This window comes from Oncorhynchus mykiss, chromosome Y (assembly GCF_013265735.2).
Source record: "Oncorhynchus mykiss isolate Arlee chromosome Y, USDA_OmykA_1.1, whole genome shotgun sequence".
Taxonomy (NCBI): domain Eukaryota; kingdom Metazoa; phylum Chordata; class Actinopteri; order Salmoniformes; family Salmonidae; genus Oncorhynchus; species Oncorhynchus mykiss.
Window position 1 is genome coordinate 17,730,847 of NC_048593.1, and position 22,659 is coordinate 17,753,505.

The following is a 22,659-nucleotide window of genomic DNA, read 5'->3' on the forward strand; positions in this document are numbered from 1 at the left end:
TGTTGTTTGCAAGATGAAGTCTCCCATCACATGCACCACATGCTCAGTGACCCTCTGCTTTACATCAGAAAGAGACTGCTATGGCATCTGGCATCAGCAGCAGAATATTGTCTAGAGTTTTGGCAAAGTTGGTGGGGTTATATGGCAAAGTGGGTGGGGGCTAGGGTCAGTATGTTATATCTGGAGTACTTTTCCTGTCTTATCCAGTGTCTAGTGTGAATTTAAGTCTGCTCTCTCTTTCTCTCCTTCTTTCTCTCGGAGGACCTGAGCACTTGGACCATGCTTCAGGACTACCTGCAATGACTCCTTGCTGTCCCCAGTCCACCCGGCCTTGCTGCTGTTCCAGTTTCAACTGTTCTGCCTGCGGCTATGGAACCCTAAACGGTTCATTTTTACTCTTGAGGTGCTGTCCTGTTGCACCCTCTACAACCACTGTGATCTCCACCCGGCACAGCCAGAAGAGGACTGGCCACCCCTCAGCCTGGTTCCTCTCTAGGTTTCTTCCTAGGTTTTTTCCTTTTTAGGGAGTTTTTCCTAGCCACCGTGCTTCTACACCTGCATTGCTTGCTGTTTGGGGTTTTAGGCTGGGGCTATATAAATACATTTGATTTGATAGAGGACTGAGGGTCTTCCAAATATTGAAAGTGTGTAAATAGTTACCCATGTTATTTTGTAAATGTATGTATATATTTTTTTCCATATATTTTTTAATCAATAATTATTCCCCCCCCCATTTTTTTTCTCAATTTTTTTGGGGGGTGTGTGTTAGAATACCGTTTTGGTATTTTGTATATAGTTATTTATTTCAAAATGTATACCTTCACCAATTTGGCCACTTGGGTACATTTGGGCTACTTGTGTGGGACACCTGGGTGACTTCATGATAAATGTCATGTAGCACACTCATTTTGGAAGTTATCATTCTGAAACTTTGCACAAGTACTGTTGCCCTCTAATATTTTTCACTGAAATTGTCCCCATCATCCTATCTGAATGTTTGTTTTATCTTGTTCATTTTAAAGATGATGATACAAAAACACAAAAATAAAACGTACTGTTTATTTCATTGCATTATCTAAACCAGATCTATTGTGTTATATTCTCCTACATTCAATTCAAATGTTTTCTTTCAAATGGTACCAAGAATATGCATATCCTTGGTTCTGTGCCTGAGCTACAGGCTGTTAGATTTGGGTATGTCTTCAGGCGGAAATTGCACAAAGTAGGGGGGTGACTAACTCATGAAGCTGGTTGAGAGAAATGTCAAGAGTGTGCAAAGCTGTCATCAATGCAAAGGGTGGCTACTTTACTACATGATTCCATCTTCACTATTATTCTACAATGTAAGAAATAGTACAAATAAAGAAAAACCCTTGAATGAGTAGGTGTGTCGAAACTTTTGAGAGAAATACAACTGTGGTTTACTGCATCCAGTCTCTCCTTCCTTTCTGGAAGCACTCCTTTAAAAAGCCATCCTTTTCTCTCCCTCTCACTTTCTACCAGTTTTGTTCAACATATTTACTGCTGTGCCTCGTCTTCCCAATTCCATTTTCCTTCCATTCCGGCTAGTCTAACTTCCCGCAAAGGCGGAGCATGCGTGTGTATTTGATTGAGCGATGTCGTTCGTAGTCCGCCCGCAGCTCTCCCAGCGAGTGACGGCTGTATTAACAGACAGCTAATATAACTTAAGCGAGAGTGAAAAAGAAAGAGACCGGCAACGACAGAAGACACTTAGAGCCGGCGGTGGATGAGGGTGGTGAACTAGCCAAGCCTCCAGTCTGACCTGAACAGGGCCATCTCTATGCCATCTAAGATGCTGTCTGTCAGATGCATGAATAGAGGAGCAAGCTTAAGTGAAGAGGAAATTCTGCAACTCTCGGAGGACAGTGAGAGAAGATAAGAAATGCTGTAGCCTTGGGGTGGGAAAGTGTTGGTTTAACAAAAAAATAAGCATTTTTAGTAACTTCCACTGTCCTTAAAAAAAAAATACTTGATTTATTTCCTACTGAGAGATGGCAATACAGCAGACAGACTAGTACAGGTCCTTCACACTGACTAAGGAAATATTTACCAAGAATTGAAAAGGGCCTATATAAACTCAGCAAAAAAGGAAACTGCCCTTTTTCAGGACCCTGTCTTTCAAAGATAAAAATCGTAAAAATCCAAATAACTTCACAGATCTTCATTGCATCACGTGGACTGGGAGATGTTTCGTATTGCGTCAGATAACATTGACGAATACGCTGATTCGGTGTGCGAGTTCATTAGAACGTGCGTTGAAGATGTCGTTCCCATAGCAACGATTAAAACATTCCCTAACCAGAAACCGTGGATTGATGGCAGCATTCGTGTGAAACTGAAAGCGCGAACCACTGCTTTTAATCAGGGCAAGGTGTCTGGTAACATGACCGAATACAAACAGTGCAGCTATTCCCTCCGCAAGGCTATCAAACAAGCTAAGCGCCAGTACAGAGACAAAGTAGAATCTCAATTCAACGGCTCAGACACAAGAGGCATGTGGCAGGGTCTACAGTCAATCACGGACTACAGGAAGAAATCCAGCCCAGTCAGTCACGGACCAGGATGTCTTGCTCCCAGGCAGACTAAATGACTTTTTTGCCCGCTTTGAGGACAATACAGTGCCACTGACACGGCCTGCTACGAAAACATGCGGTCTCTCCTTCACTGCAGCCGAGGTGAGTAAGACATTTAAACGTGTTAACCCTCGCAAGGCTGCAGGCCCAGACGGCATCCCCAGCCGCGCCCTCAGAGCATGCGCAGACCAGCTGGCCGGTGTGTTTACGGACATATTCAATCAATCCCTATACCAGTCTGCTGTTCCCACATGCTTCAAGAGGGCCACCATTGTTCCTGTTCCCAAGAAAGCTAAGGTAACTGAGCTAAACGACTACCGCCCCGTAGCACTCACATCCGTCATCATGAAGTGCTTTGAGAGACTAGTCAAGGACCATACCACCTCCACCCTACCTGACACCCTAGACCCACTCCAATTTGCTTACCGCCCAAATAGGTCCACAGACGATGCAATCTCAACCACACTGCACACTGCCCTAACCCATCTGGACAAGAGGAATACCTATGTGAGAATGCTGTTCATCGACTACAGCTCGGCATTCAACACCATACTACCCTCCAAGCTCGTCATCAAGCTCGAGACCCTGGGTCTCGACCCCGCCCTGTGCAACTGGGTACTGGACTTCCTGACGGGCCGCCCCCAGGTGGTGAGGGTAGGCAACAACATCTCCTCCCCGCTGATCCTCAACACTGGGGCCCCACAAGGGTGCGTTCTGAGCCCTCTCCTGTACTCCCTGTTCACCCACGACTGCGTGGCCACGCACGCCTCCAACTCAATCATCAAGTTTGCGGACGACACAACAGTGGTAGGCTTGATTACCAACAACGACGAGACGGCCTACAGGGAGGAGGTGAGGGCCCTCGGAGTGTGGTGTCAGGAAAATAACCTCACACTCAACGTCAACAAAACTAAGGAGATGATTGTGGACTTCAGGAAACAGCAGAGGGAACACCCCCCTATCCACATCGATGGAACAGTAGTGGAGAGGGTAGCAAGTTTTAAGTTCCTCGGCATACACATCACAGACAAACTGAATTGGTCCACTCATACAGACAGCATTGTGAAGAAGGCGCAGCAGCGCCTCTTCAACCTCAGGAGGCTGAAGAAATTTGGCTTGTCACCAAAAGCACTCACAAACTTCTACAGATGCACAATCGAGAGCATCCTGGCGGGCTGTATCACCGCCTGGTATGGCAACTGCACCGCTCTCAACCGTAAGGCTCTCCAGAGGGTAGTGAGGTCTGCACAACGCATCACCGGGGGCAAACTACCTGCCCTCCAGGACACCTACACCACCCGATGTCACAGGAAGGCCATAAAGATCATCAAGGACATCAACCACCCGAGCCACTGCCTGTTCACCCCGCTATCATCCAGAAGGCGAGGTAAGTACAGGTGCATCAAAGCTGGGACCGAGAGACTGAAAAACAGCTTCTATCTCAAGGCCATCAGACTGTTAAACAGCCACCACTAACACTGAGTGGCTGCTGCCAACACACTGACACTGACTCAACTCCAGCCACTTTAATAATGGGAATTGATGGGAAATGTAAATATATCACTAGCCACTTTAAACAATGCTACCTTATATAATGTTACTTAGCCTACATTATTCATCTCATATGCATACGTATATACTGTACTCTATATCATCGACTGTATCCTTATGTAATACATGTATCACTAGCCACTTTAAACTATGCCACTTTGTTTACATACTCATCTCATTTGTACATACTGTACTCGATACCATCTACTGTATCTTGCCTATGCTGCTCTGTACCATCACTCATTCATATATCCTTATGTACATATTCTTTATCCCCTTACACTGTGTACAAGACAGTAGTTTTGGAATTGTTAGTTAGATTACTTGTTATTACTGCATTGTCGGAACTAGAAGCACAAGCATTTCGCTACACTCGCATTAACATCTGCTAACCATGTGTATGTGACAAATAAAATTTGATTTGATTTGATTTGTAAAGGGTTTCCCATGCTTGTTCAATGAACAATAAACAATTAATGAACATGTACCTGTGGAACGGTCGTTAAGACACTAACAGCTTACAGACGGTAGGCAATTAAGGTCACATTTATGAAAACTTAGGACACTAAAAGAGGCCTTTCTAAGGATTCTGAAAAACACCAAAAGAAAGATGCCCAGGGTCCCTGCTCATCCGCGTGAACGTGCCTTAGGCATGCTGCAAGGAGGCATGAGGACTGCAGATGTGGTCAGGGCAAGAAATTGCAATGTCCATACTGTGAGACGCCTAAGACAGCGCTACAGGGAGACAGGACGGACAACTGATCGTCCTCGCAGTGGCATACCACGTGGAACAACACCTGCACAGGATCGGTACATCCGAACATCACATCTGCAGGACAGGTACAGGATGGCAACAACTGCCCGAGTTCCACCAGGAACACACAATCCCTCCATCAGTGCTCAGACTGTCCGCAATAGGCTGAGAGAGGCTGGACTGAGGGCTTGTAGGCCTGTTGTAAGGCAGGTCCTCACCAGACATCACCGGCAACAAAGTCGCCTATGGGCACAAACCCACCGTCGCTGGACCAGACAGGACTGGCAAAAAGTGCTCTTCACTGACGAGTTGCAGTTTTGTTTCACAAGGGGTGATGGTCGGATTCCCGTTTATCGTCGAAGGAATGAGCATTACACCGAGCCCTGTACTCTGGAGCGGGATCGATTTGGAGATGGAGGGTCCGTCATGGTGTGGGGCGGTGTGTCACAGCATCATCGGACTGAGCTTGTTGTCATTGCAGGCAATCTCAACACTGTGCGTTACAGGGAAGACATCCTCCTCCCTCATGTGGTACCCTTCCTGCAGGCTCATCCTGACATGACCCTACAGCATGACAATGCAACCAGCCATACTGCTCGCTCTGTGCATGATTTCCTGCAAGACAGGAATGTCAGTGTTCTGCCATGGCCAGCGAAGAGCCCAGATCTCAATCCCATTGAGCACGTCTGGAACCTGTTGGATAGGAGGGTGAGAGCTAGGGCCATTCCACCCAGAAATATCCAGGACCTTGCAGGTGCCTTGGTGGAAGAGTGGGGTAACATCTCACAGCAAGAACTGGAGATGCACTGCAGTACTTAATGCAGATGGTAGCCACACCAGATAGTGACTGCTACTTTTGATTTTGACCCCCCCTTTGTTCAGGGACACATTATTAAATTTATGTTAGTCACATGTCTGTGGAACTTGTTCAGTTTATGTCTCAGTTGTTGAATCTTGTTATGTTCATACAAATATTTACACATGTTAAGTTTGCTGAAAATAAATGCAGTTGACAGTGAGAGGACGTTTCTTTTTTTGCTGAGTTTATATCTTTGGTGGATCAATTCACTTCAATTATATAATAATATATGCCATTTTACAGATATTTGTATCCAAAGTGATTTCCAGTAGTGGTTTTAAACATCATTTTCTGGTATGGTGGCCCCAGCGGGAATTGAAACCAAGACCCTGACGTTGCAAGGGGCATTCCAACTGAGCCACATGGCCATTTAGGGGCATTCCAACTGAGCCACATGGCCACACGCCCCCCCTGGGTTGTGCCGTGGCGGAGATCTTTGTGGGCTCTACTCGGCCTTGTCTCAGGATGGTAAGTTGGTGGTTGAAGATATCCCTCTAATGGTGTGGGGGCTGTGCTTTGGCAAAGTGGGTGGGGTTATATCCTGCCTGTTTGGCCCTGTCCGGGGTTATCATCAGATGGGTCCACAGTGTCTCCTGACCCCTCCTGTCTCAGCCTCCAGTATTTATGCTGCAGTAGTTTATGTGTCGGGGGGGCTAGGGTCAGTCTTATACCTGGAATTTGTCTCCTGTCTTATCCGGTGTGCTGTGTGAATTTAAGTATGCTCTCTCTAATTCTCTCTTTCTATCTCTCTCTCGGAGGACCTGAGCCCTAGGTCCATGCCTCAGGACTACCTGGCATGATGACTCCTTGCTGTCCGCAGTCCACCTGGCCGTGCTGCTGCTCCAGTTTCAACTGTTCTGCCTGTGGCTATGGAACCCTGACCTGTTCACCGGACGTGCTACCTGTCCCAGGCCTGCTGTTTTCAACTCTCTAGAGACAGCAGGAGTGGTACAGATACTCTTAATGAGTATCTGTACGGCTATGAAAAGACACCTGACATTTACTCCTGAGGTGCTGACTTGTTGCACCCTTGACAACTACTGTGATTATTATTATTATTATGAACATTTGAACATCTTGGCCGTGTTCTGTTATAATCTCCACCTGGCACAGCCAGAAGAGGACTGGCCACCCCTCATAGCCTGGTTCATCTCTAGGTTTCTTCCTAGGTTTTGGCCTTTCTAGGGAGTTTTTCCTAGCCACCGTGTTTCTACACAGCACTTTGAGATATCAGCTGATGTAAGAAGGGCTATATTTGATTTAGGGGCATTCCAACTTGACCACATGACCATTTAGGGGCATTCCAACTAAGCCACATGGCCATTTAGGGGCATTCCAACTGGGCCACATGGCCATTTAGGGGCATTCCAACTGAGCCACATGGCCATTTAGGGGCATTCCAACTGAGCCACATGGCCATTTAGGGGCATTCCAACTGAGCCACATGGCCATTTAGGGGCATTCCAACTGAGCCACATGGCCATTTAGGGACATTCCAACTGAGCCACATGGCCATTTAGGAGCATTGGAACTGAGCCACATGGCCATTTAGGGGCATTGCAACTGAGCCACATGGCCATCTATGGGCATTCCAAAAAAGGATTTAGGTCAAGTAAAATAAGATGTTCTTTAATATATGAAGTGCAGCCAGTGAGAGCAGCAGTAGCTAGCTACCTTGTTTAGCCTCCAGCTCCTCCAGGGTGAGAGTGGGTCTCTTCTCCTCGGGGGTCGCACTGACCGCTCTGACGACCATCTCCGCCCCCTCCAGCAGGGCCTCCAGACCCTCCTCGCCCAGCAACTTGTCCGGGTCATCATCTGAGTCGTCGTCCAGCCGTACACGGTTTTTCTCCAGCGGTAGCATGTCGTTCTCTTTGGCTTTGATGGCGAAGCAGATCGGCGCAAAGGGCACTGGGAAGAAAGGCGGAGGTGGGAGGGGGGGGGGTGTTTGGTTAAAGCTTGAGGTCGTTTAAGACAAAAACATGTGCCAGAGTCACTCATTTTACCATAAACCATTAATTAACCTTCCGCAGGCAGACAGAGAGAGAGAGAGACAGGGAGAGAGAATCATTGAGCTGGGGGTTAACCGTCATTACCATGGGCCAAAGACATGAACCTCAGCCACCCCGCTTTTTGAGCAGCCTGTAGCCACCTAATCATTTAGTCCATTTTCTAGCTGACAGTTCTAAAGGAAACCACACATACACACACACACTCCGCAAAACACAAGCGTACCACCACCCCAACCACCTCCACTGTCTACTCATCAACAAAGGCCTCAGCATTCCCACTCACCAAACAAACAATTGAGCAGGAAGAAAAAAAAAACAAGCATCCTCAGACAGTTTAATTATCAGAGCGGGCAGGCCGGGCTGTGACGACTGGGACTGTGTCAAGGTCAGCCTCTAAATGCTGTGGTGTGTGTACAAGTCTTACCTTTAATTGGCTTGCCTTCATTCAGCTGTTTGTCAGAGGGACAGTTACCAACGCTGCCCCTGTCTGCCTCCCCCTCCGCTGGGCCCAGGCCGTCTGAAGAGCCATGCTACGGAGAGGACAGAGAATACAGTTATTTTAAGAACAAAGCGCGTGGGGTTGTTCTGAGAACGAGAAATTAGAACATACCAGACACAATACCTAGGCTATTTAAAGCTCATCAATTAGTGAAGTGAAAATGATTTAGAACTTACAAGGGCAGTGCTTTTTATTTTATTTCATAGGAAAGTATTGTGTGCTTAGGCTAAGTGATGTCAGCATGCTATTTGCAAAGCTTTGTTTGGGATTGGGTTTAAAAGTTAACAGTCAAAAATAGATGTGAGTGAGGCACAGTGAGGGTTGGTTGCAGGCTGAACGGTAACGGAAAGCCCATTTCACAGTACAGAGGGCTGACCACTCCTCTGCCGCCCTCCTTCTGTCGTCACTGCCCTCATTGGAATGCTCTGTCCGCTCTGTGCACCGTTCACCATAAGACACTGACAGAGAGGTTTAATCATTGCAACATGCAGTGGTGGAGGGACCAGGGGACAGCCACTTCCACAAGGCCAATTCCGTGTGGGAGAACACATGCCTCAGGTCTCCTTTTCTGAGTGCAGTCTCTGAACATGGACCATACCAGCTCAGTAGGGACATAGGAGGAAAGGGACTAGCCTGAGCACCAGATCAGAGACCATGTTGTATGTTAACAAATAGTCATCACTAGCTTGCTAGTAGGTATACGATAGAAAGAGTCTGGACACCAGGCTAGCCGTTAGAGACAAACAAGAAAACAACACGTGGGTCGTTTCCTCTCGTTTCTCCCTACATGAGGATGGACTCATAATCCCACTTCATGATGCCATGATTGGTGGGCAACATGTCTGACAAAGCTGCCTTTGCAGCTGACTGTTAGGCCTCAATTACCTGGGTTTCTCAGGGAGAGAGAGAAAGGCAGACTGAGGAGAGAATAAGGGAAGAGAGTGATAGAAGTGTGTGTGAGTGAATGAGGGGTGAAGGGAGAGAGAGAGAGAAAGAGGGTGGAGGGAGAGCGAGAAATAAGGCAGATAGGTAGTTCTGTGTCGCTAATGGAAGTTATTCAATATTTTACAGTTCTATTAAGGAAGTGTGGCAGCGAGCTCTTCAGCCGTGGCCCTCTGGAATGAGAGATCAGGGGACCGTTAGTCTGGCTAAGGAATCTGCCTCCATGAAGATGAGCATCTTTGATGGGGGAGAAAGAGGATGAAACGTGGGTCCTGGGCAGAAATAGAAATATAAGCTCCTGAGTGGCGCAGCGGCGTCACTACAGACCTAGGTTCGATCCCAGGATGTGTTGCAGCCGGCTGTGACCGGGAGACCCATGAGGCAGTGGCACAATTGGCCCAGCGACGTAAGGGTTAGGGGAGGGTTTGGCCGGCTGGGATGTCCTTGTCCCATCGCGCTCCAGTGACTCGTGGCGGGCCGGGCGCATGCACGCTGACGTCGGTCACAAGTTGTAAAGTGTTTCCTCCGACACATTGGTGCAGCTGGCTTCCGGGTTGAGCAAGCAGTGAGGCTTGGCAGGGTCGTGTTTTGGAGGACGCATGGGTATCGACATTCGCCTCTCTCTCTCTCCATACGAGAGTTGCAGCGATCAGACAAGACTGCAACTACCAATTGGATATCACAAAATTTGGGAGAAAAAGGGGTAAAAAGTACTACAACAAAAAAGTGTAAATATATATATACACAAATATAACATTTGAAATAACATATCCTTATTTCTTACAATAGGGATGTTTAAATCTATGCTATACTTTTACCAGCAGTGTGTGTGGATTGAAAGAAAGTATGCCCCACTTTCAATCAATATTTTCCATTCTGCGTATGAACCGAAACTGAGATGTTTATACAGTTGGTTGACCCACCTAGCTACAGTTGAAGTCGGATGTTTACATACACCTTCGCCAAACACGTTTCAACTCAGTTTTTCACAATTGCTGACATTTAATCCTAGTAAAAATACAGTTTTATATCAGTTAGGATCACCACTATTTTAAAAATGTGAAATGTCAGAATAATAGTAGAATGATTTAATTCAGCTTTTATTTCTTTCGTCACATTCCCAGTGGGTCCGAAGTTTACATACACTCAATTAGTATTTGGTAGCACTGCCTTTAAAATTGTTTAACTTGGGTCAAACATTTCAGGTAGCCTTCCACAAGCTTCCCACAATAAATTGGGTGAATTTTGGCCCATTCCTCCTGACAGAGCTGGTGTAACAGAGTCAGGTATGTAGGCCTCCTTACTCGCACACACTTTTTCAGTTCTGCCCACAAGTTTTATATAGGATTGAGGACAGGGCTTTGTGATGGCCACTCCAATACCTAGACTTTGTTGTCCTTAAGCCATTTTGATACAACTTTGGAAGTATGCTTGGGGTCATTGTCCCTTTGGAAGACCCATTTGCAACCAAGCTTTAACTTCCTGACTGATGTCTTGAGATGTTGCTTCAATATATCCACATCATTTTCCTGCCTCATGATGCCATCTATTTTGTGAAGTGCCCCAGTCCCTCCTGCAGCAAAGCACCCCCACGATATGCTGCCGCCACCCCCGTGCTTCACGGTTGGGATGGTGTTCTTCGGCTTGCAAGCCCCCCCTTTTTTTCTAAACATAACGATGGTCATTATGGCCAAACAGTTCTATTTTTGTTTAATCAGACCAGAGGACATTTCTCCAAAAAGTATAATCTTTGTCCCCATGTGCAGTTTCAAACCGTAGTCTGGCTTTTTTTGGCAGTGGCTTCTTCCGTGCTGAGCGGCCTTTCAGGTTACGTCGATATAGGACTCGTTTTACTGTGGATATAGATACAGGTCCTAGGTCCTTTGCTGTTGTTCTGGGATTGATTTGCACTTTTCGCACCAAAGTACGTTCATCTCCAGGAGACAGAACGTGTCTCCATCCTGAGCAGTATTTCGGCTGTGTGGTCCCATGGTGATTATACTTGCGTACTATTGCTTGTACAGATGAACGTGTTACCTTCAGGTGTTTGGAAATTGCTCTCAAGGATAAACCAGACTTGTGGTCTACAATTTTTATTCTGAGGTCTTGGCTGATTTCTTTTGATTCTCCCATGATGTCAAGCAAAGAGGCACTGACTTTGAAGGTAGGCCTTGAAATACATCCACAGGTACACCTACAATTGACTCAAATTATGTAAATTAGCCTATCAGAAGCTTCTAAAGCCATGACATCATTTTCTGGAATTTTCCAAGCTGTTTAAAGGCACAGTCTGTATGTGTGTATGTAAACTTCTGACCCACTGGAATTGTGATAGTGAATTTTAAGTTAAATAATCAGTCTGTAAACAATTGTTGGAAAAATTACTTGTGTCTTGCACAAAGTAGATGTCCTAACTGACTTCCCAAAACTATAGTTTGTTAACAAAAAATGTGTGGAGTGGTTGAAAAACGAGTTTTAATGACTCCAACCTAAGTGTATGTAAACTTCCGACTTCAACTGTATTTAATACAGTACAATTCAGTTTCAAGCATCAATAAGTTTCATATCTCATCCGACTGTTGGTACAGATATGACCATCATCTCTACATGCATGGATGCAGTCATTTCGAATAAGCCTTCTGCTATATGTTCCTCTGGGGTATGATTTGATACGCTATATATTCTCTCTGTCTGTAGCATCCTGTTCATGATACTGCCCTGGCATCATCGGTTTCCTCTTTAAACCGTCTCCTCCGTCTCTCAAATACAGAGCATTCGTAACGTATTCAGACCCTTTGACACTTCCATATTTTGTTATGTTACAGAATTATATCTAAAATGTATATATTTTTTCCATCAATCTACACAACACCCATAATGACAAAGCAAAAACAGGTTCAGAATTTTTGCAAATGTATAAAAATAAAGGGAGAAAAAGGATATCTCAAATTTAAATATTCAGTATTTAGACCCTTTACTTAGTACATTGTAAACCACCTTTGGCAGCGATTACAGCCTCAAGTCTTCTTGGGTATGACGCTACAAGACTGGCACACCTGTATTTGGGGAGTTCCTCCCATTCTTCTCTGCAAATTGATGAGGATTTTTTTGTGTGTGTGTACTGCACTGGGTGGATGGTTTGTAGGCGAGAAAAGAGATGGACTTGAGTGGTTGCCTTCAGGGGATTGTGAGTACAGCCACAACTGGACTTAGCTTTTTGTAGCAGGTAAGGAGCGCATTTTAGCTAACTCTAACCTTAACCTAATACTCTTAACCTGCGACAAAGAAGTCACTTCCAGTCATAGCTGTATTCCACCTAGTCAAAACAGTCCATTGCTTAGCAGTGAAAAGCAACCTGTCATGGATAGATAACTGAAAAGATATCTCTAGCAATACAGCTACCGACCCTCATCCCAATATGTTGCTGATAGAGCAGGATAAAGTAGTGCAGCAATCCGCTGGAGAGGCTGAGAAAAACCTCACAGGAAGCATTTCAGATGTTTTTAGAGGAAATTGTCGATACAGTTAGTTGTAATAGCACAGTGGTTTTAACAAGTGACGAAAAGCACTTCACAACGTCCTGAGTGGAAAGCCACTAAAAACAAGCCGGGAGCAATGGAAGATTAGCATGACTACCCAGAACAGAGTACAATGGAGAGGAGTCGCTGATGGCCTATGCTTCCTGAGGAAGTAAGTAAGTACAGTCTTAACTTCCCCCTGTCACACCTCGCTATAGACCAAAACACAGGGAAAGCAGTCTCTTTCAATAATGGATGTCCTCAATCTCACCCCACTTTATTAAGAGGGGTCTGATGTGAGGAAAAGAGAAAACTATTATTAAAAACAGAGAAACGTCATCACAGTGTCTAAGAGAGGAGGAGCTACTACCTCAACTTAGGAACTGGGACAGTCACCAAAAAAAGAGGAAGAGAAGCGAGAAATAACTGAACCACTCGCGTTCAAGGACGTGGAGGTGAACCCCCTCATCTCAGCGCTTCAAAGGCTCTCTCAGGTACCGGCGGAGCGGAGTCACACAGCCGCAGGCACACATCAAGAACAATGGCTTCTGCCAGGTGGCTAACTGAGCTTTTAAGTCAGGCGGGCGGACGGCTTAAGGAAGGTGATGAATCGACCTCCGTCACTCGAGGAGAGACAGGGGGGTAAGGGGAAAGAGTAGGGAGGGAGAGAAGGAGTTGGAATAATTCTCACTGCTGTGGATCATAACCTTTACAGTATGAAAGGATGCAGAAGAGGACAGGAGTAGAGTGGAGGATAGGAAAGAGCAGGATAGAGTCTGGAGGAGGGTAAGGCACTATTCACTTTACTGGAAGAGTCGATTCAGAAAGGCAGCTTGAACGTGCCTTAGAATTTGACAAAACAGTAGTGGGGGGAAATGTTGAATATTGATGGAGTCAGCGATCCGCTGCTGCTCTACCCACCAGTCTGTTACTGTGGGGCCTTTGATGGAGGCTGGAGCTGCTGGAGGGTGTGGAGAGACAGGCAGGGACAGAGGCAGCCATGCAATGTGGTTGGCCCTGGGGTGAAGGACCACTGCCAGAGAGTGGACATCCAAGCAACCCAGAAAGGAGGAATCAAAGTCAGGCCTGCATCCCCAGCAGCTGGTGGAAAGGGGAGGGACTGCTACAGCCAAAAGCCAAGACTCAGGATTGACACAGCATGAGTAGCCTGAAAAAGGCCCTAAACTGCACACATCATTGGTGCTGCATCATGATCTAAATCTAGGGCTAACCTAAAGCATTTCAAAACACTCCTCTGGTGGGCAGAGAGATGCTGCTTCTGGACACACACACACTTACCATACATCACACTCCAACACGTACCCTCCTTCACACACAAATCATTGGTGCTGCATCATGAAAGTGTTTGTGAGAAGGACGGCATGTGTTGGAGTGTGATGTGTTTGTGAGAAGGACGGCATGTGTTGGAGTGTGATGTGTGGTGTGGTGTGGTGTGGTGTGGTGTGGTGTGGTGTGGTGTGGTGTGTGTGTGTGTGTGTGTGCAGATGCTGCAACTCTCTTCCCACCAGGAGTGTTCTGAAATGCTTTAAATTAGCCCTATTTTTAAAGTGAAGTCCACACACACAGAATACATGATCAACTCTCCAACTATCTGCTCATCAATTCAGGAATGATGCACAACCACAAAAAAAAGGTGCAATAAAAGTGACTGATAGTGTGTTTAAAATGCTCCCATCTAAAATGTGTTTCGCAGTGTAGAACAAGGCTTTGAGGACAAGCTACAATAAGCCACAATAATGTTAATAGTTTTCAGCAGGAACCAGCTGAAGCCCCAGCAGCCAAGTTGTCTCTGGAGAGATACTCAACAGAACCACATCGCTCCCGCTCTCCCTACAGCCCTGACACATGGAGCCTACTGTTGCTTAGGCTTACAAGCCACCATCATCTCGTAATCATCCCTGCAGCGAACAATTCATGTAAACTCGCAAGATCAAGGTGGCTCGCAATGCAAACTGTAGCTAGTCCAAAAATAGCTCCCTGCAGCTCCATTCACCATTTCCTGGTTGCTAAAATTCTAATAGTTCGCCTAATTTCAGTTTGTGACAAGAAGTCATTGTGTAGAGAATCATTGTACCTGTGAAATATTGTTTTCATAATCAAAAACACTGTATATTCAGCTGTTTTAAGTTGGTGTACAAAACCAAAAGTAAAATAAGCAAAAACAACTCTTCAAAATAGAAGGCATAGAAATAACACAGAACAGATCTACCACTTCTTAGTCTTGCTTTCAACAGGAATGAAAGATCTAACTCACATTTCTATGTGAATTTGGACGGGTTGCCCAAAAAGTTACAATTGCCTCAAAATGCTTAATATAAAACGGATGACACAAACAACTAGATTCGTTATCCATTTCATGCCCTGCCTCCAGTTCACTTACAGATATCTGAGCAAGAGAACCTCATCGAAATTGTAACAAGCGGTTCTGTGAAAAGTGAATTTAATCAGAAGTCACTGCCAGATTTCTGGATTGGGCTGCGCTCAGAGTTTCTGGCCTAGGCAAACTGCGCAGTGAAGACACTGATGCCCTTTGCAACCACATACCGATGTGAGAGTGGATTCTTGGCCCTCACTAGCATGAAAACTAAATACAGGCACAGACTGTGTGTGGAAAATGATTTAAGACTGAGACTCTCTCCAATACAGCCCAAGTTACAGTTGAAGTCAGAAGTTTACATACACTTAGGTTGGAGTCATTAAAACTAGAGGTCGACCGATTATGATTTTTCAACGCCGATACCGATAATTGGAGGACCAAAAAAGCTGATACCAATTAATCGTCCGATTTTATTTATTTATTTGTAATAATGACAATTACAACAATACTGAATGAACACTTATTTTAACTTAATATAATACATCAATAAAATCAATTTAGCCTCAAATAAATAATGAAACATGTTCAATTTGGTTTAAATAATGCAAAAACAAAGTGTTGGAGAAGAAAGTAAAAGTGCAATATGTGCCATGTAAGAAAGCTAACATTTAAGTTCCTTGCTCAGAACATGAGAACATATGAAAGCTGGTGGTTCCATTTAACATGAGTCTCAATACTCAATAAATGTTCCTTTTGTTCGATAAAGTCTCTTTATATCCAAAAACCTCAGTTTTGTTAGCGTGTTTTCTTCAGTAACTCACAGGCTCAAACGCAGTCAAAACAGGCAGACAAAAAATCCAAATTGTATCCGTAAAGTTCATAGAAACAAGCCAAACGATGTTTATATTCAATCCTCAGGTTGTTTTTAGCCTAAATAATCAAAATACTTCAACCGTACAATAAAGTCGTCAATATAAAAGTTAAACAAGAAAGGCACACTCATTTTTCAGAAAACAAGCCTGAAACAATTTCTAAAGACTGTTGACATCTAGTGGAAGGCATAGGAACTGCAAGTTGAGTCTTAAGTAAATGGATACTGTAATGGCATTGAATAGAAAACTACAGCGACAACAAAAAAATCCTACTTCCTGAATGGATTTTTCTCAGTTTTTCGTCTGCCAAATCAGTTCTGATATAATCACAGACACTATTTTAACAATTTTGGAAACTTTAGAGTGTTTTCTATCCAAATCTACCAGTTATATGCATATCATATCTTCTGGGCCCGAGGAGCAGGCAGTTTAATTTGGGCATGCTTTTTATCCAAAATTCCAAATGCTGTCCACTACCCTAGAGAAGTTAACTAGTGATTATGATTGATTGATTGTTATTTATAAGATAAGTTTAATGCTAGCTAGCAACTTACCTCGGCTTACTGCATTCGCGTAACAGGCAGTATCCTCGTGGAGTGCAATGTGATCAGGTAGTTAGAGCGTTGGACTAGTTAACTGTAAGGTTGCAAGATTGAATCCCCCGAGCTGACAAGGTAAAAATCTGTCGTTCTGCCCCTGAACGAGGCAGTTAACCCACCGTTCCTAGGCCATCATTGAAAATAAGAATAAAGATTAAATAAAGGTGTAAAAAAACAAAAACAAAAAAAGTCAAATCGGTGTCCAAAAATAACGATTTCCGATTGTTATGAAAACTTGAAATAGGCCCTAATTAATCGGCCATTCCGATTAATCGGTCGACCTCTAATTAAAACTCGTTTTTCAGCCACTCCACAAACTTCTTGTTAACAAACTATAGTTTTGGCAAGTCGGTTATCGACTTTGGGCATGACACAAGTCATTTTTCCAACAATTGTTTTCAGACATATTATTTCACTTAAAATTCACTGTATCACAATTCAAGTGGGTCAGAAGTTTACATACACTAAGTTGACTGTGCCTTTTAAACAGCTTGGAAAGTTCCAGAAAATGATGTCATGGCTTTAGAAGCTTCTGAAAGGCTAATTGACCTCATCTGAGTCAATTGGAAGTGTACCTGTGGATGTATTTCAAGGCCTACCTTCAAACTTAGTGCCTCTTTGCTTGACATCATGGGAAAATAAAAAGAAATCAGCCAAGAACTCAAAATTGTAGACCTCCACAAGTCTGGTTCATCCTTGGGAGAAATTTCCAAACACCTGAAGGTACCACGTTCATCTGTGCAAACAATAGTACGCAAGTATAAACATCATGGGACCACACAGCCGTCACACCGCTTAGGAAGAAGACGCGTTCTGTCTCCTGGAGATGAACGTACTTTGGTGCGAGAAGTGCAAATCAATCCCAGAACAACAGCAAAGGACCTTGTGAAGATGCTGGAGGAAACAGGTACATCGACATAACCTGAAAGGATGCTCATCAAGGAAGAAGCCACTGCTCCAAAACCGCCATAAAAAAATCCAGACTACAGTTTGCAACTGCACATGGGGACAAAGATCGTACTTTTTGGAGAAATGTCATCTGGTCTAATGAAACAAAAATTGAACTGTTTGGCCATAATTACCATCGTTATGTTTGGAGGAAAAAGGGGGAGGCTTGCAAGCCAAAGAACTCCATCCCAACCGTGAAACACGGGGGTGCTTTGCTGCAGGAGGGACTGGTGCATTTCACAAAATAGATGGCATCATGAGGCAGGAAAATTATGTGGATATATTGAAGCAACATCTCAAGACATCAATCAGGAAGATACTTCTAAAGTTGCGGCAAAATGGCTTAAGGACAACAAAGTCAAGGTATCGGAGTGGCCATCACAAAGCCCTGACCTCAAGCCTATAGAAAATTTGTGGGCAGAACTTAAAAAGCATGTCCGAGCTTGAAGGCCTACAAACCTGACTCAGTTACACCAGCTCTGCCAGGAGGAATGGGCCAAAATTCCACCAACTCTATGTGGGAAGCTCGTGGAAGGCTACCCGAAACGTTTGACCCAAGTTAAACAATTTAAAGCAATGCTACCAAATACTAATTGAGTGTATTTAAACTTCTGACCACTGGGAATGTGATGAAATAAAATATTAAATACATCTCTCTCTACTATTATTCTAACATTTCACATTCTTAAAATAAAGTGGTGATCCTAACTGACCTAACACAGGGAATTTTTACTAAGATTAAATGTCAGGAATTGTGAAAAATGTATTTGGCTAAGGTGTATGTAAACTTCTGACTTCAACTGTAGCTAGGTGGGACAACCACATACAGTATCATAAGATATTAAACATTTAAAAAAGTAGCTATCAGCAAATCAAAAAGTCACGTGTGACTGTTAGGTCAGATGTTTTCGGAAGTTGGGCAGAGACTCTGCTGTGCTAGGTTCCACCATTGGGGTGCCAGGACAGAGAAGAGTGGACTGGGCTGAGTGGGAGCTGCCCTCATGCAAGGGTGAGAGGACCAAGAGACCAAAGGTGGCAGAACAGAATGCTGGGGTTGGGGTGTAGGGTTTGAGCATAGCCTGAAAACACATTCTCCACTGCCAAGGAGATTCAAGAATTCTTTGATAAGCACATCAAGCACAACACACAGGGGAAGAGCTGATAGATCTAGGCTAACCCCAATTTGACTGGCTCAATATTCAGCTATGCTATACATACACAGCCTAAACTATGTCTGTGATGCTGTCCTCAGTGTGAGGGAGGAAGCCGCGGTGAGAAATCTCACAGTATTAACTTTGCTGTGCGTTCCAGGTTACTCTTTTCTTTGGCTGGAGGAAACTGTGCAGACACGGTGATCTGAGCTATCTTATTGGCCAGCGGTAGGCCCATGACTGCGTGGCCAAGCATACCTCCAACTCAATCATCAAGTTTGCAGACGACACAACAGTAGTAGGCTTGATTACAAACAACAATAAGACCGCCTACAGGGAGGAGATGAGAGCTCTGGGATTGTGGTGGCAGGAAAATAACCTCTCACTCAACGACAACAAAACACAGCAGAGGGAGCACACATCGAGGAACTTGAAGCTTTCCACCTTCTCCACTCCACATCGATGGGACCGCAGTGGAGAAGGTGGAAAGCTTCAAGTTCCTCAACGTACACATCACTGACAAACTGAAATGGTCCACCCACACACACAGTGTGGTGAAGAAAGAGCATCAGTGCCTCTTCAGCCTCAGTCAGCTTAACACCTAAAGAAATGTGGCTTAACACCTAAAACACTCACAAACTTTAACAAAGGCAAAATTGAGAGCATCCTGCTGGGCTGTATCACCGCCTGGTATGGCAACTGTACAGCCCACAACCGCAAAACTCTCCAGCCATTGGTGCAGTCTGCCCAATGCATTACCGGGGGGGGGGGGACTTCCAGCCCTCCTGGACACCTACAGCACCTGATGCCATAGGAAGGCCAAAAAGATAATCAAGGACATCGAGCCAATGCCTGTTCACCCTGCTATCATCCAGAAGGCGAGGTCAGTACAGATGCATCAAAGCTGGGATTTAGAGTCTGAAAAACAGCTTCTATCTCAAGGCCATCAGACTGCTAAACAGCCATCACTAGCACATCAGAGGCGGCTGCGTATAGACATAGATTAGAAATCACTGGCCACTTTAATAATGTTCCATATCTAGCATTACTCATCTCATATGTATAAACTGCACTCCACACTATTCTATGGTATCGTAGTCACTTTTAAATTGTGTTTACATACTGCATCACCCATCTCATATGGATATACTGTATTCTATACTACACCACTGACTGTTCAACAGCCATCTCCAGCACATCAGAGGCTGCTGCCTATAGACACAGATTAGGAATCACTGGCCACTGTAAGGAAATTAAACACTAGCCAGTTTAATAATGTCTACATATCTTGCATTACTCATCTCATATGTTCAAATTGTACTCTATACTAGTCTACGGTATCTTAGTGACTTTAATTGGGTGATGCAATATTTACACACATCTCATCTCATACTGTATTCTATACTATGCCACTATCTTAGTCCAATGCCACTCTGACATATGTATATATTCTTAATCCATTCCTTACTTAGATTTACATGTATTTTGTGAAACTGTTGGATAGACGGCCAGTCCTATATGGGCTAAACTGTGTAGGATAGACGGCCAGTCCTATATGGGCTAAACTGTGTAGGATAGACGGCCAGTCCTATATGGGCTAACCTGTGTAGGATAGACGGCCAGTCCTATATGGGCTACCACACAGCCATTTTTTGTCTTCCTGTTGATGGCTGTCTTCCTCTGTTCACACTGCTGAATTTACCTCCCAGGGGGAAATTGACCTACAGGTCATAATTAATTATAGACCGCATTACTTGCGTAAACCCTTTTTTTTTTTTTTTACATAGTAGAAAGGCACATACATACTTTAAAAAATGTAGGATATATTATGTTGTTACGGTAATTTAGCCGTTATTGCTAATAATAATAATAATAATGACGATAATGACTTAAGAGGGTTTTACTGGGTGGGGAACGATCAATGGCTGGGTTTCCCTCTGGGTACTGCTTTTTGTTTTACATCCATGGTCGTATTAACAGTAAAGATAACAATTAATAATACATCATTTTTTTGACAATGGCAACACTAGCTATTTTCTCTTGGAATTTGAAAGGCCTAAACTCCCCTATAAAATGTTCCAGCTGTCTTGATATCCTAGCAAGAAACCATGTCGATATAGCAATGCTCCGAGAAACACACCTGCTACAAAAGGACGCAACATAGAATAGAGAACCATTTGTACAAACTGGCTTCTTTTTCATCAGCCCCAAACAATACATCTTTAGTTATCATAATGATACGTCAGAAACTCTCAATCACCCTCCTGGGTAAAGGTGAAGACCGAGAACGCAGAATCACTTTCCCTAAATGTATCCATAATGGAAAGAAGATTGCCTTTATTAATGTGTACGCTCCAAATTGATATGATCCTAGGTTTTTTGATTCTCTGAACATATTGTTAGAATTAACTGAATTCCATCTGGTTATTGGGACAGACATGTCATTTCGGACATGCAGGAGAAATCTATTAAGACCAACTACAATCCACACGCAACCAAGGCTCTCCAGCATATACTCTTTGATTACAAACTCATTGTTGCTTGTTGAGGACGTAATCCTAAAGCAAAAGAGGACACTTTCTACTCAAACAGGTATAAATCATTCTCACGAATCGGTTTCAGACTATTATCTACAACTATTTTCTTTAACCAAGAAAATAGACGACATTTGACATATGAGCTTGTCTGACCACCATGATTAATACCGACAAATTCAAATTTCAGAATCTCCTAAAAGAGCGACAAGATGGCGTGTCAAATCGACCGGAAAATGTGGTCACTACAACGCCAAACTTTTTTCCAAATTAGCTCCATTGCTATCGACAGAAACATGGCAAACGTTGTTTAGAATCAATCCTCAAGGTGTTTTTCACATATCTATTCGATAATATATCCGTCGGGACAATTGGTTTCTCATTAGAAGCGATTGGAATAATGGCTACTTCTGTACTTTACGCAAGATTTTCTGTGGGAGCCATCATGTGACCACTTGCTCAATGTGGTCCCTTACGGCTATTCTTCAACATAAATGCGTAAAAGGACATGTAGACACCTTGGGGAATACGTAGAAAGCGTAAGCTCATTTGTAGCCCATTCACAGCCATATAAGGAGTCATTGGCATGCAGCGCTTTCAAAATATGGGGCACTTCCTGATTGGATTTTTATCTGGGTTTCGCCTGTAACATCAGTTCTGTTGCACTCACAGACAATATCTTTGCAGTTTTGCAAACGTCAGAGTGTTTTCTAACCAAAGCTGTCAATTATATGCATAGTCGAACATCTTGTCGTGACAAAATATCCCGTTTAAAACGGGAACGTTTTTTATCCAAAAATGAAAATACTGCCCCCTAGTTACAGGTTAAATTGTACTTCCAGGCTCTAGCATTTCACACCATTCTGAATTGGTTAGGACATTACTCAGCCAGGGGCAAAATAGTCTAGAGAGAAATATGGTGTCTCATATTGCTCTGGAAGAGGTGGTCTTCACTGATATATCCTTAAATGTAAACTACGCTTTGGTCCAATTACTGCTCAAACTGTTTCTACTGGGTGCAAAATTGTAATGTATGTAACTGGGAATCAAAATGGAATGACCATACTTCAATATTTCACAATAATGCCTTGCGATCTAGAGGGCGGACTTTTACATCCCCCCAATGGTCCAAATTTGGAATCCATGCCTCTACCATGGACAGTAATGGTTTTCAGAACATTACAAGATTTGAAAGATACACACACATTACCAGGCAACTCCTTTTTTCTAGATTTAGAATTTAGGTCAGCTATGTTGACGTATGGACAACTACCGACTAAATAAAATAAAAAACTAAATAAATGATCTGGGCTCCCGAAAAGGACTGAGCTCTACAATATATAAACAACTTTTGGAAAGCTCATATCCAAGCTACCAATTAAAAAAGCATGGTCCACAGATATAATTGAATCTGAACAACCCTTAAACTGGAAAAGAATATGAAATAATATAACCTTGGCATCCTTGTAATCTGCTACATTTTAAGTTTGT

The 22,659-nt window shown here is 43.9% G+C and overlaps 1 protein-coding gene across 2 annotated transcripts in view; it reads right to left on the minus strand.

The window, feature by feature from the left end:
* LOC110509738 (splicing factor, suppressor of white-apricot homolog) overlaps window positions 1-22,659 on the minus strand; it is a 124,318-nt gene that overhangs the window by 54,415 nt on the left and 47,244 nt on the right. For both annotated transcript variants that reach the window (XM_036967199.1, XM_036967198.1), the window contains exons 11-12: window positions 8,192-8,297; window positions 7,433-7,666 (exon numbers count right to left, since the gene is read on the minus strand). In XM_036967199.1, coding sequence (XP_036823094.1) covers window positions 7,433-7,666; window positions 8,192-8,297 — 340 coding nt within the window. The remainder of the gene's footprint in view (window positions 1-7,432; window positions 7,667-8,191; window positions 8,298-22,659) is intronic.